The 18,141-nt window shown below is 51.5% G+C and overlaps 8 protein-coding genes across 8 annotated transcripts; 5 read left to right on the top strand and 3 right to left on the bottom strand.

The window, feature by feature from the left end:
• Positions 1–41: 41 nt before the first annotated feature.
• ptcF (type 2C protein phosphatase ptcF) lies at positions 42–2,363 on the top strand. The gene is made up of 3 exons (XM_071038587.1): positions 42–841; positions 895–1,902; positions 1,963–2,363. The coding sequence occupies exons 1-3, from the start codon at positions 165–167 to the stop codon at positions 2,072–2,074; spliced, it is 1,797 nt and encodes a 598-aa protein (XP_070903646.1). The 5' UTR covers positions 42–164; the 3' UTR covers positions 2,075–2,363.
• A 582-nt stretch (positions 2,364–2,945) lies between these two features.
• On the top strand, positions 2,946–4,331 carry BJX68DRAFT_140091 (uncharacterized protein). Its single transcript, XM_071036455.1, has one exon. It carries the CDS (start codon positions 3,119–3,121, stop codon positions 4,238–4,240), a length of 1,122 nt encoding a protein of 373 aa, XP_070903645.1. The 5' UTR covers positions 2,946–3,118; the 3' UTR covers positions 4,241–4,331.
• BJX68DRAFT_140092 (putative mitochondrial export translocase Oxa2) lies at positions 4,332–5,492 on the bottom strand. Its single transcript, XM_071036456.1, has one exon. The coding sequence runs from the start codon at positions 5,368–5,370 to the stop codon at positions 4,423–4,425; it is 948 nt and encodes a 315-aa protein (XP_070903644.1). The 5' UTR covers positions 5,371–5,492; the 3' UTR covers positions 4,332–4,422.
• A 182-nt stretch (positions 5,493–5,674) lies between these two features.
• Positions 5,675–7,850, top strand: BJX68DRAFT_140067 (alpha-1,2-mannosyltransferase ALG11). The gene is made up of 3 exons (XM_071036453.1): positions 5,675–6,134; positions 6,191–6,326; positions 6,381–7,850. Exons 1-3 carry the CDS (start codon positions 5,767–5,769, stop codon positions 7,620–7,622), a joined length of 1,746 nt encoding a protein of 581 aa, XP_070903643.1. The 5' UTR covers positions 5,675–5,766; the 3' UTR covers positions 7,623–7,850.
• A 27-nt stretch (positions 7,851–7,877) lies between these two features.
• crzA (putative C2H2 transcription factor Crz1) lies at positions 7,878–10,517 on the bottom strand. Its single transcript, XM_071036452.1, has 2 exons — positions 9,202–10,517; positions 7,878–9,148 (listed from the first exon to the last, which is right to left on the bottom strand). Exons 1-2 carry the CDS (start codon positions 10,421–10,423, stop codon positions 8,133–8,135), a joined length of 2,238 nt encoding a protein of 745 aa, XP_070903642.1. The 5' UTR covers positions 10,424–10,517; the 3' UTR covers positions 7,878–8,132.
• Positions 10,518–10,919: 402 nt separating this feature from the next.
• Positions 10,920–11,700, top strand: BJX68DRAFT_140085 (uncharacterized protein). The gene is made up of 2 exons (XM_071036454.1): positions 10,920–11,280; positions 11,330–11,700. The coding sequence occupies exons 1-2, from the start codon at positions 11,008–11,010 to the stop codon at positions 11,525–11,527; spliced, it is 471 nt and encodes a 156-aa protein (XP_070903641.1). The 5' UTR covers positions 10,920–11,007; the 3' UTR covers positions 11,528–11,700.
• Positions 11,701–13,163: 1,463 nt separating this feature from the next.
• On the bottom strand, positions 13,164–17,531 carry BJX68DRAFT_140046 (putative serine/threonine protein kinase). Its single transcript, XM_071036450.1, has 2 exons — positions 16,434–17,531; positions 13,164–16,381 (listed from the first exon to the last, which is right to left on the bottom strand). The coding sequence occupies exons 1-2, from the start codon at positions 17,144–17,146 to the stop codon at positions 13,459–13,461; spliced, it is 3,636 nt and encodes a 1,211-aa protein (XP_070903640.1). The 5' UTR covers positions 17,147–17,531; the 3' UTR covers positions 13,164–13,458.
• BJX68DRAFT_140050 (uncharacterized protein) lies at positions 16,982–17,767 on the top strand. The gene has a single exon (XM_071036451.1). The coding sequence runs from the start codon at positions 17,164–17,166 to the stop codon at positions 17,617–17,619; it is 456 nt and encodes a 151-aa protein (XP_070903639.1). The 5' UTR covers positions 16,982–17,163; the 3' UTR covers positions 17,620–17,767.
• Positions 17,768–18,141: the final 374 nt, after the last annotated feature.

The following is an 18,141-nucleotide window of genomic DNA, read 5'->3' as shown; positions in this document are numbered from 1 at the left end:
TCACTATTCTGCCACGCCCTGCACTCACCGCTCACCGCACTCACGAGACCGCAGCAGCGCAGCCCCGTCCTCATCTCCTTGTCTTATTTCTCCTTTCCATCAAGGCTTCAGTGTGACTAAAGCCTCCGTGCTCTCAGGCTATCTTCTCTTTTACCGTTGGCTCAATGCGTCGTGCAGCTATTCAAGCGTTTCGTACTGCTCGTCGTGCACCAGTATGGCGGGTCGGTGGTAGGAAACCGCCTGCGCTATCGTTCACAAGCAGCCACTCTAGCCTCCGCCCCTACACCTCGGCCAGACATCCTGCCTTTCTCTCCGCTTCCCTACAGTCTTCGATGCATCTACGGACATTCTCTGTCGCAGTGATATCGACAGTAGTCGCCTCCGGGGCTTGGTATGCTTATCAGGGGGATAGCTCCCAGCAGACGCCCGCCGCACCTGGAGCATCATCTTCGCAATTCCGATCATTAACGTCAAGTGCCCTTGCTGAGGGCGCTGCTGAACCTACTCGCCGCGCACTTTTAGTAGACAACGACCAGTTCTATACCGCGACCCTCTCCGGAGAGCAGCCATTGCACAAAAACACCGACGACTCCGATCGTCGAGTTCTGGAGATGCTGACCCCCGAGCAAGCGACGCAGAAGCTGAGGAAGAACGAGGAATCGTATTTGGTCAACCGGGGTAAAGGGGTTATTCGCTATGACATCGTTCAGGTACCGAGTAATTCCCCAATTGAAGACGATCATGCGGAGAAGATAGTCGAGGTGCCGGCAACCACAGCTGCGGCGAGCGAAGGGCAGTCCAGCAGCGACTGGATGTTCTGGGCAGTGTTTGATGGTCACTCGTAAGTTCTGCAGAACTACAAAGTATTTTTTGGCGCTAACTTTTCGTCTTCAGTGGCTGGACAACTTCTGCTAAGCTGCGCAACGTACTCATTTCCTACGTCGCTCGAGAACTAAACAGCACCTACAAGTCTGCGTCATTGGACCCCTCGCTCCTAGTGCCAACATCCGCGGCCGTTGATGCCGCTATCAAGCAGGGTTTTGTCCGGTTGGATGACGATATTGTTCACAGCAGCGTCGACAAGGTGCTAAAATCCAACTCGCGCCGCGCCGCCGCCGAATTACTTGCCCCTGCTCTCTCTGGCTCCTGTGCTCTACTTGCATTTTACGACTCACAAAACAATGACCTGAAGGTTGCTTGCGCCGGCGACTCCCGGGCCGTTCTAGGCCGCCGCGGTGCGAACGGGAAATGGTCAGCGACAGCACTTTCGGAAGATCAAACTGGCGGTACGCCCTCTGAAATGAAGCGACTGCGCGAAGAACACCCAGGCGAGCCCAATGTGGTGCGTAATGGCCGCATTCTTGGCCAGCTAGAGCCCAGCCGCTCCTTCGGAGATGCATTCTACAAATGGAGCAAGGAGACGCAGGAAAAGATCAAGCGACAGTTCTTTGGTCGTACTCCGCACCCCTTACTAAAGACGCCGCCTTATGTCACCGCTGAGCCCATTATCACGACTACAAAGATCGATCCCAGTCAAGGGGACTTTGTTGTCCTCGCGACCGACGGCCTCTGGGAAATGCTGAGCAACGAAGAAGTTGTCGGTCTGGTCGGACAATGGATTGAAGAGCAGCAAACTGGAGCGGGCAACAAGAGCTGGGTAAAGAGCCTCTTCAGCTCCCAACAAAACCAGCTGCCTGTGGAAACACCGAAAGAGACAAGCACGGATGGCCAGCGCCGCCCCATCCGTCAACAGCAGTACGACATTTCAGGTGCCGCCAGCCGCTTCGTTGTAGAGGACAAGAATGCGGCCACACATCTCGTCCGCAACGCAATGGGTGGAAAGGACAAGGACATGCTTTGCGCCTTGTTAACTCTTCCTAGTCCCTATTCTCGGCGATATCGGTAAGCCAATAATTCCCTTCGTAAAACATACCAAGACAGAATACACTGACGTCCGATCAGCGACGATGTAACCGTTGAAGTCATCTTCTTTGGTAGCAGCCCCGACAACCGCACAGTCTCAATCAACGAAGAAGCCAGCGCATCAGAAGAAAAGGTCAAGGCCAAACTTTGAACACACGCAATACCCATTTCTTTTTTTTAGTCTACTCGCTTTTAGTTTCTTTGCAGGTATTACGATGTTTCAATATATCCTAGAGCAACTCTCACGATACAGCTCAGATACTCAGGCCATTTTATGGGCAGATACTTTGGCGTTTTGTTTTCCTCTGTACGTTTGGGATCGGATTGCCGCTTTTGAGGTTGCCTTGTTTTGAGTAGATATGATGACCAAATCCGCCGAGATAATATCATGTACATCATGTCATTGGCCTATAGCAATTCACACGAGACTTAGGTACCTGGGTACATTTTTACCAATTTGGAAACATCCAATGGTTGCTATAGGAGAGTATCACGTGAGCTGACTTGCCCTGAGTAGTTCGAGACGGACCAGAACAAAATACCATGGGTAGCCTGATACCTGGGTGCAACAGGGTCTAAGAAATCCAGATGATAGTCATCAGTCAGACAAGCTGATTGTGCAAAAGTAGAGAGTAGAAAGAGTGTGAATTGTGAAGGTGAATTCCTTCAAGCTAATTCACCCATTCAAGGGAGAACAAGTGAGCGTTCTGTCTTGAAGTGATGTCGCCAACAGCAACAGCAACAGCAGAAACTGAAGAGATGAATGAGGCCTTTGTTTGATACTTGGTACTCGGTCCGCTCGCTTCTATCTCTTCTTGTCTTGCCTTAAGCATAACCTGCAAACACATTGTGTTCTTCTTTGACTCGGTTCATCCAATATCTTGCTTTCGTCCTTGATCGGACAGGATAGCTATCGTGCTTCGTTGGCTCGTTTTCTCGCTGATCGGAACTTGCTTGAGGCTGGTTGCTGGGTGAGTCGCCACAGGTGAGATTTCGCTGCTGATGTTGTGTTGTTTTGTGTTTATGGCTCTTGCTGAGATCGGCGACAAGCTGTGAGGGAGAAGTATTGGCTATATCTCTCAACGACGACGGGAATCAAAGTGCCATAATCGCCTAAAGGTATGTATGTCGTGCTGCCGTTGGGCTGCTGTTGCGATGTTTTGACTGACCAGGCGACTTTAACAGTCGGTTCGTCATGTCAACTCCCGGGCATCACGACGACTCTTCCGATGACGAACATGATAGCGAACTCGACGACCTCGATGCTACCCTTCAACTCATGCACTGCCTGCAATCCGAGGGAACTGTTGCCGGCGTTGCGTTTCACAGTAGCCGCTCAGGAGATACTAGCCCAGAGTTCATGTCTCCTTTGGCGATACCAGCTTCGTTCGTGAGTGACCAGCATGGGATCGTCGATGTGGCTTTTGGAGCAGCTGCTAGCACAGCAGCAGCCTTTAATTTCCAGACCGAAATCGAAGCTAGTAGAGCCGCAATTTTCAATATCCAGACCCAGCTCGAGTCCTTAGGCGGGGAAGGTGAAAGACGCCGTCCTCGGCTACCACCCGTCAGACCTCCCCGCCCACCGGCTGAAATTCCGACCTGGGAGGAAATATTTGGAGGGCGCCACGAAGTAATCGAACGAGAGCGGCGGGCTGCAGAGATCGCCTCGCCCCGTCACTTGGACACAGAACCAGATCCAACTACCTGGCCCACCAATTGGGATACACACCATGACTATTTCCTCTGGTCTTGTCGCGGTTCCGTGGAAGTTATTACCGACCATCTCCAGGCGGTCTTTGCTTTTGACCCTCCGGTCGAAGAAACTTTCGTTGCCGCAAGATTGGGCGGGATCAATGCATACAAGCAGCTGACATTTCTTCGCAAGTACCTTCCTGGAGAGACTCACTCCATGCAACTCGCAGAGGCCCGTTGCGTGCTTTATGAAGCCAACATATCCAACCCTGATGTCCGTTGGGGGACCCAGAAACTTGATGTCAAACAATCGAATCCTGGAGATTCTGAATATATTGACCCTGCTCTGCCTTGTTGGGCGCCGCCTAACTGGAACCGTGCTGACGACGCATTCGCAGCCATGTACATAGGCGACCACCCAAGTGTGTTTCAACGCGAATACGGCTGGGTGTTTTCGGATACCCCAGGCCTTGAGTTCATCCGCATCAGAATGGCTCAAATCCCGCACTTGAACCTCAGCTGGGGGGAGCTGAATGCCGCGAAGCTTCATCGACAGGTGCTCGTTAACAGGTTTCCTGGAAGCTACCCCGATGATGTCTCTGCACCGCTTCCTGCTTTTATCTAAATTGTCGTTTGCTCATTTTCTTGTCGTTCTATTTCCGCGTCGTTGGACAATATCGCTCCCAGGCTTTTCTTTTGGCGAGTTCGGCCACATATCGCTTGTTTTTGCAGGTATTTGTGCCTTCATGGTGCCGTGTTTCATTTTTGTTTTCTCTTTCAAGCCTGTACCATAGACGTTCAACTCCTTCAAGAATAGCCAATGTGTACCTTTTTCCAAGGCTTCAGTGAGGGCGTGGGGAACATGTATCTTTGCAGAAGAAAGGTTTGCAAAGTCGCGATATTGGCACTAGTGATCCAGTATATCATAAGGGCTGCTGGCATCTCATACATGTAGGATGAGATACCAATATTCAGAGCGAGAATCTGGACAAAAAACCTGAGACCACGCCACGTAAGTTCTCTCGCCATTTCCATGCGCGGCAAGTATGAAATGTCCTTCAACGTTGGCGAGTTCCAACCCATACGGACATTCAGTAAGATCGACAATGTCATGGCTACAGGGAGAATACCCGTAGGATCGCCAGCCAATAGATCTGGAAACCAGAGAGCGCCTTCCGTTGCCAGTGTGGGCTCAACAGGGATGATGGGTGCGCTGCTTTCTGTCGACGAAGATACGAGAGACAGCAAATAGGGCACCAGACCGTTGGTGTTCCCGCTCATACCTCTAATGCTTTCCATGATCATGATCCAGACAGGCATCTGGAGAAAGGTAGCGGGTCTGTAGAAGCGGTAGATGCCCCAGCGTTCTCGCATAGTTCGATGCTGCTCTAAGGTATCCTTGGACACCTGTCGCATAGCCTCTGACCGGAGAAGCGGGACACCAGAAGTTGCCTTCTCCTGTGCTTTCTTTTGATAGAGATGTCTCCAGGCCATAAGAACAGGCGTGAGATCCGAGTCTTTGCGAGCTTGGACCTTGGTAAAGATCTGTAGAGGCAAGGCCACGCCCATACGGACCAGAAATGCAGTCAATGGAAGTGACAGAGCCCAAGGCAGATGGCTGACAGAGTGCACACCGTGGATGAAGCTCGATGAGACCTCCAGCACCTCACTGACGAACGGAGCTGGTCTGGTCTGATGGAATCGCCTTGCCTGCTGCAGAGGCTTGACTCGAAGGAGACTCCGACTGGCGTACATTATGAAGGTCTTTTTTTCCGAGCAACGACAATATGATACAAAGAAAGCAGGCGCAAAGCAGAATGAGCAGAATTAAAGAGACTACTACTTGTAGAATACTTTTTCACAGGGGAATAAACAACACAAGATTTCTACGGCAGAAAAGGACCCAAGCTGAAGCTCTTTGGTGACTGGCAGCACGTGGGCGGTCAACTTGGTTTTTTTTATAGATCTGAGATCGGCATCATACCATACCGTACGATACGATACGCATTCTTAGCCTGAGCTGAGGTTGTTATCGATAGCGAAAAGACCAGCAAACATTCATTCGAACAACTCTATCCAAAACATCCCTCAGCAACAGGCAAACCTGCGTTCTGTGTCAGCTACTATGGTATCCAACTTATCTAGGCAGTGATGATGTTTTTGCTCAAGTTTGTAATCTCTGTGATTGCCCTCCTCGCTGCCTTCGTGCTGCTCCCACAGTTTCCCCTAGGACTCCTTCGCTTGGTGCTCCGTGGCGTGGGCTGGGTCATCCGCAAGAGGACACAGGCTCGCAGGGCCGCCATTCTCGCTCGTGTGCGGGCAGACGAGGAGGAACTACTCTCTAAGCAGCCAAAATCTACTTCTACCGCGACATCAGCAGATGACGAAGACTGGGAGAAAGTTGACACCTCCAATGGATCCAACTCGGGGGAAAGCTCCGGCGTAAGCGGCAGTCAGACTTCCCGACAGTCAAAAAATGATGAATGGACAGGAATTATAGGTTTCTTCCATCCTTTTTGGTAAGTCGTTCTGTGTATCTATAGTCGAACGATGAGGCTGACCGGTTGACTCAAAGCAACGCTGGTGGAGGTGGAGAACGTGTCCTTTGGGAAGCTGTCAGGGCGACGCAGAAGCGATGGCCCAAAGCTATCTGTGCCATTTACACTGGTGATATAGACGTTACTAAAACTGCCATGTTGGAAAGGGTCCAGGTAAGCATCAGTATTTGACCGGCTTTGGCAGCTATGTTGCTAACCATGTAACAGAACCGATTCAACATTGATTTGCACGCTTCGACAGTCGAGCTGCTCTATTTATCGACTCGCAAATATGTCCAAAGTACCATGTATCCCTACATGACTCTTCTAGGCCAGTCTCTAGGGTCGTTGATAGTTGCCTATGACGCCTTGACACTCGTTGCACCGGACATTTTCATCGACACCATGGGCTACGCCTTCGCCGTAGCATTTTGCAAGTTACTATACCCCTCCGTTCCAACAGGAGCCTACGTCCACTATCCCACCATCTCCACAGATATGCTTGAGTCCCTAGACGACAAGTCTGGTCTAAAGGGCGTCAACGCTGGCGCTGGCACTGGTCTAAAGGGCACCTTGAAGCGAAAGTACTGGCTTGCCTTTGCCCGTCTCTATGGCTGGGTGGGGAGTCACGTCGACGTCGTCATGTGCAACTCTTCATGGACATCAGCGCACATTCGCACCATTTGGGGCCCATCCCGACAGCAGCCCCTCTTATCTTCGCCTTCGCTGAAATACAAAGACCCCGTCGTTGTCTTTCCCCCAACCGCGGTCTCGGCAATCCAATCGACCATTCACGTCAACCACGAAACAGAAATGAAACGCACACCTACAATCCTCTATATCGCACAATTCCGCCCGGAAAAGAACCACCCTCTCATCCTCCGCTCCTTCGCCTGCTTCCTTGAGCGCCATAAGCAACAACACTCGTCAGGAGAGAGTACCGATACATCGACAGAACCCCAACTCCTTCTAATCGGCACCGTCCGCCCCTCCAGTCCGGACGAGACCCACATCTACAACCTCCGCCTTCTCGCCCACGAACTCCGCATCCGCAACAACACAACCTTCCTCTGCGACGCCTCCTGGCCTACAATCATCGATTGTCTCACCACCTCTTCAATCGGCGTAAACGCAATGTGGAACGAACATTTCGGTATCTGCGTCGTCGAGTACCAAGCCGCGGGCCTGATCCCTGTCGTCCACGACTCCGGCGGCCCGCGCGAGGATATCGTCGTTGATCTTCCTGGGACAGAAGAGGGAGGGCCGAGCGGCGGTGCGACGGGCTTCCGAGCGACGAGCGAGGAGGATTTCGCGAGTGCTTTTGAGGCGGCGTTGGCGCTGAGTGTCGAGGAGAGGGTTGCGATGAGGGGGCGGGCGAGGGAGTCAGCCTTAAGGTTTACGGAGGAAGAGTTCTCAAGGAAGTGGGTTGGGGAGGTGGGAAAGTTGATTGAAATGGTTCCTACGGCTTAGTTTTTGGTGGCGTTTGATTTTTTTGCCTCTGAAAAAGTGATGGCTTGGAAGTAGTAGGATGTGAAAAGATTACGGTTCGCAAAGCTCATACATCACTGTCAAATAAATCCAATGAAAGTGTCAGGCCCATGGAAATGGAATCTTTGCGATATATGTATAGATAATGTTAATGTAATTCAAGCTAATGTCAGGGTATCTATGCCCTTAGAACAAATAAAATAAAACTCTCCCAGGGGTATGAATCAAGCTCGTCATAAACACGTAGAATACTGGATGGACCAGAGGGGAATCAAACAAAGACAATAAAAAGAAGATAACGAGTGGTGGAAGGAGGCAATGAAGAACCAGGGTAGAACCACTTCCCATGATGTACCCCTCAGCGCCAAACCCCTTCTATAAATAAAACCCAACCATAAAGTTGAACAATAAACAGGCTTCTGCACGTTTGAAACAGTCATGGCAGAAGAGGAAAGTGAAGGCGAAGACGGCAAGGACATTCAAAAACGCATGTTATTTACCCCAATTCGGGTCGGTGTAGGACTCGCCCTGATTCAAGCCCAGCATCTGTTGCTGGGGATCCACTCCATACATATTGCCGTGGTCACTGGCATAGCCTCCGCTCATGCCAGAGACGCTGATTCCCGATTCGTCGTCGTCGAAACCATACTCCCCGCCCGAGCTGGCATCAAAGCTGTTGCGACCGCCAATATCGCTTGGGTCATCAGCACCCGCAGGTATCTGGTCCCATTGCAATGTCTGAAGAGCAGGGTATTGTGCGAGCAGTGCTGCAGGCAAGATAAAATTACCACCATGTTGACCCTCTATACCCTGGCCAGGAACCATCAAGGGCTGAGGAACGGGATGCAGGTGCTGTTGTTGCTGATCCACGAGTGTGCGTTCTCGTTCTTGTGACTCTTCGTCCAACAGCGGCTTGATACAGATCCGACCAGCCTCAGATCTGAAATGACGACCCAGTGCATCCGCGCGGGCAAACCGGCGGCCACAGCCCCATTGCCCACCCCGAGACAGATCGCCTCGGCAAACAAACTTCTTCTCGCCCGAGTGCAGGCCCTCGTGGCGCTTCCGATCGTGCTGTCGCGCAAAAGCCTTCCCACAGACTGTGCAAACAAAAGGGCGTTCATCGGTGTGCGTTCGCAAGTGCGAGCGTAGATTATACGCCCGAGTAAAGCGCTTAGGGCAGAGATGGCATTGAAATGTTGCGGGATGTTTCTGTACACGCTTAGAGTCGCTCGTATTAGCCCCAGGGCGCTGCGGGTCAGCAAGGCCGAGAATGTAGTTACGGCTATCAATCGACGACGTCGACAGCCGTCGAGCAGAGCGGGCGGGAGAGGGCTCTCTCGAACTAGGGTTACTGTAAGGATGCCGGCCAACATCGAATGGAGACAACGACCGAGGGGATGAAGCAGCCAGGGCATCCAGATTGCTTGCGGGTGAAGAAGGCGAGCGCGGGCGAGACATGGCAGGGAGCGTGTATGGATCAGACTTGCTACGGAGACGAGAGGTACCTATCAAATAGTGAGTATTGCTCTATCTTCAGAGAGACAATCAAGATCCATACGGAGCGAGGGAGGTGGACTCAATGTATCCATATCACCCATAGGTTTGTCACTTGGGAAAACTTGAGACTTTGCCGGAGGCGCAAATTCAACGTTGATAGACGGCGGAGCCATCTGTGATGCTTGTCCAATATCCCCGCAGGCGCTACCCTGTGGCAGCAAACCTTCTGCATTTGCATAACCCTCTGTTGGAGGAGTCGGGTAGGGAGAACTTGTTGCGGGAGCTGAAATAAAGGGCCCGCTGGGGACCATATCTGCCACTTGTTGAGGCATTAATTGCGGAGATATGTACGGGCTATGGTGGGGACTAAATGCTTGCTGCTGCTGCTGGTGGTGGTGGTGGTGGTGATGATGCTCAGATAGGGTGAACGATTCGATTCCCAGGGCGGCGTTATCATAGAGGCTAGGGTCGTTCTGAGGTGCCAGCAGCGGCGATGGGTTGTTATCCCCGATATCAAAAGAGTCATGTTGTGGCAGGAACGGCGAATGCGCGGCGGATGATATTTCAGACACCTCTGACGGGGCACGCCGATGATTGTGGAAGGAAGAATTGGCCATAACGGCCTGCCAGTCCGGGTGGTTCGTCATGTATGCGGCGCTAGTGGGGTCGAGCGATGTGTGACGCGAGTGCTGTGGGGTGTAGAACGTCCCCGGCGAAGAGGCAGGGGGCGACATGGCGCTCGGGGAAGAGTGTTGAGGTTGCTGGTCTAGCGGAGAGGTCTGCGACGAGGTAGAAGGGTGAGGGGAGGGAATCTGGCTGACCAGATCGACCGGGTTGACGGCCTGGTTGGCCGACTGTTGTTGGGGGTCGAGCAGAAGGGAGGAGGGGTAATCGGTGCCAGTGGTGCTGGGGCCAGGAGTCTGGAAGAGCCCAAAATCAAAGTCGTTACTGTTTGAATTGAGTAGGTTCGAGAAATTATCCTCCTGCGTCTGGTGGGATAGGCCTTGGTCAAATTGTGGGATCTGTAGGCTAGGGCGGCTGAAGTTCTGATCGGTTGGAGCGAGATAGCTCGATGGGAAAGTATAGGCGTCGGAGCCAGTGGTCGGGTTGGCAAAAGACGAGGGAGGATACGAAGGATGGGTAGTGATCGAGGGATCAATTGTCAAGCCGGAGGAGTCGATGTTATGATTGTACTGCTGGTGAGGATGGACAGAAGGGCTGACACTGCGGTTTTTAAGACCAGGAGCTTGCCCCAGGTCCTGGAGCGTGTCCTGGGAATCCATGGCGGACGCTGTAAAGTTTCAAGGTCCCAGAATAGATACCACGCGAAGGGAGGCTGAGCGAGGTGAAGGAAGAATAAGAATGATGGCAGGGCGATCCAGGTTGAGGAACGAAGGGGGGTCAAATGAAAGAGAAGGTGGGGAGACCAGCGGTGGATGTGGGACGGTCGGGCTGAGGCGCAGGTACCGATATGTATCTATCTCCCTCGAGGAGAGAGGTCGTAGAAATATCGAGTGTTCAGAGACGAAATGCCGAACCCAAAATTTCATTCGCAGGGGAGAAAGATGGGGATGGAGCTCGGGAGCGAGGCCTGACGGACAGGCAAGAGGGGAAGGCAGTCTGCGATTCAGCCTCGCGGCGGGCGCGTATCAAGAAAGGATCCCCGTGTTTCCTCGATTTGATAAGATAGGACAGTGCGGTTATTGACCAGTTCTCATGCTGGGAATCTATTTCTTGATTTTGAGTAGTGTTATTTCGATCAAAATGATTTCCTAGTCCCAGAATTCCTGAATGATTTCAAATTGACCAGAGTCGAAATGTCAAGACTGACAGCCAGATTAGGACGGTTCGGTGCCTTGCAGCCTAAATGGCTCTGTACCAACAATCTCCAGCGTCGGAGAATCGAGAATTAAGTTATTGCTTAAAATATCAAACAGCAAGCATTTCTAAAATTAAATATAAGGATAAGCTGCTAATCTTCAGGAACAAAGGCAGAATCGGATGTGAAGAGGTGCTTCTCAGCCAGCAAACGCAGCGAAGAATCCCCCAAGGCAGATTTGTCGCTCCACAACTCCAAATCCAGGATTTTCTTCAGGATTTCAGGGTTCCCTGGATGACGAGGTTGCTAATAATACCCAAGGCAGGGTACATTTGCTAATGCAGGATCATAAAGGCTGATGTTACACCAGGTACTGTTGATGCTGGCTAGAAGCTCACTCATCACTCATGCACATTGCACAACTCGACTCCAACGAAGCTTGCGAAATCGAGATGACAGCCCAAACCCGATAATAAACTCCTTGCCTGCCAAAGCGCAAGACGTCATCCCATCTTCATTTCCGCCCCCATTCCCCAGAGTGCAAAGATCGCTCAAGGATCGAACCTAGACATCGAAAATCAGCCCGACGAGTTGATCTTTCCATCTTTCTCACGAGCATACAACGTTGTAGGGTCAATATTACGTCGACTGAGACCTGGCTTCTGGCCCAAATTATCGAGAACCCTTGACCGACTCTTGCTGGGTGGATTCCCGCCGTGCCAACCGTTAGCTCCCTCTGCACAGCCCCCGAGCTGAAACTCAAGCCCGGAGCAAATCATGAAACGGCTCGTCGTTGGATTAGGCACTTCAAAGTTCATGGTCGTTTCATCACGCAAGCCTTTGCTTCGACTCGCTTGAGTGGCTCGCTGAATGATTGCCAGGTAGCAGCCCGAGGAAGCAGACACCACGACGCATGCCGGCTAGACCACACACAGAGTATACTCCGGTAGGGCCAGCTATAACACCACTGCTCCGTTGCCCGTCAAATTCCGACAAGCGGTATACTCGGCTCAGACTAGTCAATTTCTTCTATGGCAAGCACATGCTGATGTCAAATGAAGAGTTCCTGCCCTGGCCGAAATCAGGATTGCTGGGTGACGACTCTTTCATACGAAAGGCGAGAGAGAGAGAGAGACGCAGTCCACAGCTAACAACAACAAACTCCTTATGCACAGGCTGTGGATGAACAGACCAAGCCTAAGTTTGAGATACTCAGGTTTCGCGACAGTCAAGTGCTATGAACTAGATCAGTTGCCTAATGAGACCACCAGGCTGGTAGCCACTTACAGGACTAGAGGATTGCCGCCAGACCCATGTCCACTTCTTGGTTCTCAAACATCCAATTGCCCAGGCTGTGCGCCAGTTCAAATGGACTAAGCAAAGCAGCCGATGGTGAGTCGGTGACATACCATCCAATGCCAACCCAACAGCGACCAAATGCTTCCCGTCAAAAAGATGTTGGTCTTACGCTAGATGTTCGGTACCTCTTTATGGATACTTTGTTAGCACTATTAGCATCATCTTGTACTAATAATATCAATGACAAGATGACAGAATAACACTAGGACTGATTGTTGAATTGCGCGGGGTCAAGGCTGCGATTCATCTCAGTCAACCTCGACTTTTACACGCAATACTCGTCTTGTTACTGACAGGTGTATGGCTTTAATGCGTATAATGACGCATATGTACTGGATGACCACCTCGTAAGAGAAAGTGGTATCCGATGCCTAACGAATGGGCTACTTTACAAGAGGCCTTTAGGAAATATATATCTACGGGTTTACATGCCAATTAGCATCTTTAGTTCCGCCTCGGAAGTTGACAGAACCAGGACTCGCTATGCTAGCAAAGAGTACGTATGGACTCAAAAGGTATCAAGTAATGGAGAGCAATTATCGAAGACTTGACGTCCCATTCCATTGATCCCAATATATAACCCACCGTCCATCTCAGTCATCATACCATCATAAAGCCAATGCACTATATCTCAGACTCTCCCTCCCAGCGGGCATTACGTACAAGCAAATCCACACACACTCCCAAGTGTCCCGAGCCTTCCATCCCTTGCATCAAATAAGAACCCGATATATAAAGCCATAGAGGGAATCAGATGGGGTGGTAGATATGATAAAAAAAAGCAAACGCCCTCTCTTTTGAAGACCGATCCAGAGAAACATGAAAATGAAACGATAAGTAGGACCCTGCCGCCAATGCGAATATATGTACAACTTAGCCAGCCTCGTGCAGGTTCCTGTTATGCGAGTGAAGAAGAATAGAACATGCACGTCTTCCCAATAAAATGATATACACACAAGGGTTGGAGCCAGATGATAACCTGCGCAGTGCTCCGGATTAAGAAATGTACCAGGGAGTTTGAGTGATCATGATGGCACTGCATTGAGAACAGGCCACGGCGGTCGTGATTAGGGTGTAGTAGTTCGTGTCTCGAAGCCCATTGGTCAGGGCAAAGGATGAGCGGGAGAGTCAAGGCCACGATTAACCTGCATCGTGACCTTGTTTGGACACTTGGCCCACACGGATGGCTGGTTTTTGGGAAGCGGGTTTGGGCTTGCCAAAAACTAAGCCCTCGTCTTCGGATTCGTCGCCGCTTTCTTCCTCGTCATCACAATAGTAGCGAGACTCGTCATCTTCGGGTGCTCGCGGTTTGCTCGGCCGCCTCGCTTTGACGGTTTCACCAGTGCGAAGCATGGAAGGAACTTGAGTAGTTTCGCAGTCGGTCTCTTTGACGACCCCATCTGAGAGCGACGACGCTCCTGACATGACAGACGGAATGCTGGGATGAGAGGTGCTTTGCGACATGCCGCTAGTGAATTCATCCACTGAGGAAGAAGACATAGTAGCTGCAGAAGCGGGAGAAGTGGTTATCGCGCTTTTGACATGGTCACTAGTGTTGTTCTCCACACTGGAGTCTGAACCTCGATGCACAAACTCAGCCTGTGAGATAGGCCCCTCGTACAACCGACACTGGCCTTCCAGTGGTGGCGGTTGGTCGACAACATTACGCTGCTTTCGCGAGAGACTCTCTTTGGAGACGTTGAGCGGCTCGACGGAGAGTTTACCCAGGAGGGGATGAGAGGTTTTGCGCCGATGCCCAGGTGTTGACGCTGGGCTCTCAGGTAAGACAAGCGAACCACCATCCGCTTGCCAGTGTGATGGCTGCATCTGACCAACTGCCGCAGTGACGCTCAAAGCTAGACTAGGTTCCGAGTGATGGTCTCCCTCTAACATAGAGAGTTCGCCGGAGACGGATTTATCGGAACTTGGCTGAAGTCCCCTGGCCAACCGGCGGCCTGCGCCGCCGAAAACACCGCTGATGTTTGTTGTCCCTGAACTTTCTGATCGAGCAGGTGTAGCAGGGCGTAAGGGAACAGAGAATCCCTTCCCGAGGTCAGACGCCCTTACAGTTTTCAGTGATTCTGCAGTCGAGAGAGTTGAAATTGCTCGTTCCGGATGGTCGGGGCGAGGCGTGCGATCAAAGGACGAGAGGTCGGGGTCCCGGGTGAAATAGGACGATTGGTCGTCGAAGCTAGCCGTTGGGCTTACCGTCACGCTTTGAGAGAGTGGATGTTCGCCATCTCTAAGGTTCCGACTAGACCTGGAAAAGAGGTCTTCATCTCCGCGAAGACTGAGTCGACGGCCATCCCAGAGTTGCTTTCCAAATGTGTTGCTACTGCTTGAAGTAGACGACGACTCGACAGAAGGGGTCGTGCTCGAATTTCGTTTACGACTATCCCGATCTTTCGACCTTCCAAACCACTTTGCCACATTGGACCGCACTCGTTGGAATAATGGCACCTTGCTGACGGCTGTCGTCACTTCTTCGTTGGAAACCTCAATCTTCTTGCCCTTACTCAAATAGCCGGGATCGGTCTCTTCCACCCATGCCCTAGGGTTGGGAAGGCCGTGCAAGACCCAGGGATGATGCTTGATCTCCTTTACTGTAATGCGCTTTACCGGATCTTTAGTGAGTAGTCGTTTCAGAAGATCCCACAGATCTTCATCGATATCCTCATACGCCAGTTCGTCCTCTGCCCGTTTGGTGTCTAGCGTATCGCGAGGCCATTGGCTGTAAGTATCACATTCCAACTGAACGGGTTTTAATCGTTTTCGTGGAATGTAGACATCTTGCTTGACGATGGTTTGAAACATACTATACTCGTCGTCCGAAACAAACGGCAGCCGTCCAAATATCATTCCGTAGAGGGTCACTCCAAGAGACCAGACATCAATGGCGCCAGTAATTCGAGGTGGGCCGCCAATGCTATCCACAAAGTCTTCTCCAGTATAGCAAAGCTCGGGAGCGTAGAACGCTGGAGTACCCACAGTTTTGGATAGTTCACGAGCATCGTCTAGCTCTGTTGCGTCCGTCTCATCGACCTGCTCCTCGTCTTCGTCTCTAATTGGCCGGCCCAGATAGGAGACTCCAAAATCAGATATTTTCACACGGTAGCTGCTAGTGACTAAAAGATTCGCCGGTTTGATATCGCGATGGATAATGCCTTGAAAGTGGAGGTACTCCAGGCCGAGAAGTGAATCTCGAAAGGCGTTCCTTGCCTCATTGAGAGTAAGACAAGGAACATATGCCATATCGTCGTCATCGGGAAGCCAATCAGGTTCGGAAGCGGCGTAGCCAAAGCTACTCGACGCCGTGCTGAATCGTCGTTTATCGTACGGGTAGTCGGCATAAGCTCCGTACATGGTGCCTTCCAAGGCCGCATCTTGAGAGGGGAGAGAATGGCTTGGAGAAGAATGCGTTTCTTCCTGGTTTGAGATGCAGTGGCTAGCCGTGCGGGTAATCGCTAGTTCAGGACCGAATTCATCGTCCGACTCCGCTCCGTGTTCCAAACTCCAGGCAGGAATAGGCCCTTGTTGCGCATACTCTGCTTGCGCTTGACGTCGCTCCAAAGCTCTCTCTCGTTGACGTCTGATATGTTGCGCCGTCCTTATATATTGTCTGTTTTCTTCCAGAAACGCTGGTGTGTCGGGTTGGCCAGACTTTTCGCGCTCCAGTCGTCGCTTATCAACCTGTACGATTTCTCGAAGCCCCCTCTGCCGCCAGATGATTTCGCCATTCTCGACATATTCGAGCACTATATAGACCTTTTGTAGATTTGGATCGTCAATCACCTCCAACAGACTGACCACATTAGGGTGTCGGGCTTTCTTCAAAATGGCAACTTCTTTCTTGACCTTGTCCTCGGCATTTCCTAGCCGTCCCAAACGGCGCCGTTTGGAATACCGTTGCACAATTTTTATTGCCACCTTCTGGCGAGTCTCGACATGACGGCCCAGCTTCACTTTGCCGTGCTCACCGCGCCCAAGCTCCTCGAGAATCTCATACTTGTTGATGACTTTGTTCCCAGTCACGTTGTCCTTATTTACTTGAACTATGTGGGTTCTAAAAAATGCGTTAGTAATGATGGTCGATGGGGATAAACGTGGAAACTTACTCCTTTGGTGGTTGAAGATGGGTTGGGTGGAGGTAAGAAGCCCCCGTCTGGGCTTCGCCGTCCCATTGCAGTGATGGCGACAACGCAGGAGTCTTGACAGAAAACAAGCCAGGGCTAGATAAGGGAGTATTGCCTGCAGTACGGGAAGCGCGAGACTGACCGATCCTTGGTGTGGCCTCAGTCGGATAAGAACTGCGTGCGCGTAAGAGTGGAGGGTAATGGATATGCTGCGTCTGAGACTGAAGGACGGCATAGGACTGGTCAGGGTAGACAGGATACTCGGTGGCTTGAGTGTCCGATTGCCCCATGTAAGACGTCCTCCGTGACAAGGAGCCTCGTGCAAGAGCACCTTGATCCGACCGAGCATCAACTACAGCATCCTCATTCAGTGCTTGAAGTGAGCTTGACGAGGTTCTGGTGGATGGCGAGCGGGAAGTTCCTGATGAATGATACAGATGAGGAAACGTGTGCCGAAGCGGCGTTTGGTTGTCTAGCACATCATTCGGCTGGGGCAGCTTTGCGATAGGTGGTTTTGCGACGACATGTCCGGCGTCTATCTCAATTGATGAGGGCCGAGAAACGTTGAGAGTGTCATTGGATTTCCTCGTCCCCGGCCGAAGGCTCGTTTCCGATGTCTGACCATGTTGGTGAGCCGCCACGTTCGTGGATTCCTCAAGACTGAACTCTGAAGGCGGCCGACCGGTCATCTTCATTGTCGTTTTATGTGAATATGCCACTATCCCGGTCGAAACTGTGCATCCTCCGGGTCCTATCCCTTGCTTTCGTTTCTGGTGATGTTATTCGTTGCGCTGTTCCTTTCCTTTGGTATCCTTATATTGACTGGGCGAGCCAGGCATTCAAGGTGAACCGATACGAAGCTCCGATTGTGTGGTCGAATGAGTCGGCATTACTCCCGAAGTTCGACTCGAAAGGAAGCGGTGGAAGACATAAAACCTGCGGCGAGAAAACCGTGTGCCAGACAACGGACGAAATAATAATTCAACCAGTTCTCCAACTACAGCGCCAGGATGCAGTGGGTTGCGGTTTCGGTAAGAAGCAAGGATTGAGAGACCGTGGACGGAGGTGGTCGGCGAAGTCGGGGCGAGGTCGGAGGGAGGAAAGACTCGAGGATAGGGGCGGAGAAAGGCCCAGGGAACGTCAAGGTATAGAAACAAGGGTGCGATAAGCGACAGCACCTATATAACGAGGTTCTAAGAGAGAGCAGCGACGCAGGCGTCTCCGAGAGAATATATTAAAGGGAAGAGGAGAAAAAGGCGAAGAGGAAAAGATAGCAGAAAGTTAAAAGGAGGGGTAAGGTTGGGTAAAAGGAAGAAAGTGAAGAAGAGGTCGTAGAGAAGGAGGATGAAGAGGAGGGAGAGGACAGTCAAGGAGGATTGAGTCGTAGGAGAGGAAGATCGTAGTGACGAGGAGAGGGCGAAGAAGAGGAGAGCAGTGTCATCCAAGTCGTCCAGAGACTTGTCGCTCAGTCAGGCGGATACCAAAGCGAGAGCAATGGGAGGGGAGAAGCGAAGGGCACAACAATCTTGGGCTCTCTTATCCATGTATTATGGTTTACAAGACTCTTGAAGGCTTCTGTATCTGCTGGGAAAATGGAATATTATGATAATAAACACTACTAATCATGTTGAAGTCGCTGCGTCTACTTCTGCTCGGATTCCTCCTCACCGCGGCCTCTCCCAGTGGATTC

The sequence above is a fragment of the Aspergillus pseudodeflectus genome, assembly GCF_044049435.1.
Source record: "Aspergillus pseudodeflectus strain CBS 756.74 chromosome Unknown BJX68scaffold_4, whole genome shotgun sequence".
NCBI classification, from domain to species: domain Eukaryota; kingdom Fungi; phylum Ascomycota; class Eurotiomycetes; order Eurotiales; family Aspergillaceae; genus Aspergillus; species Aspergillus pseudodeflectus.
This window is presented reverse-complemented; position numbering and strand designations above follow the sequence as displayed.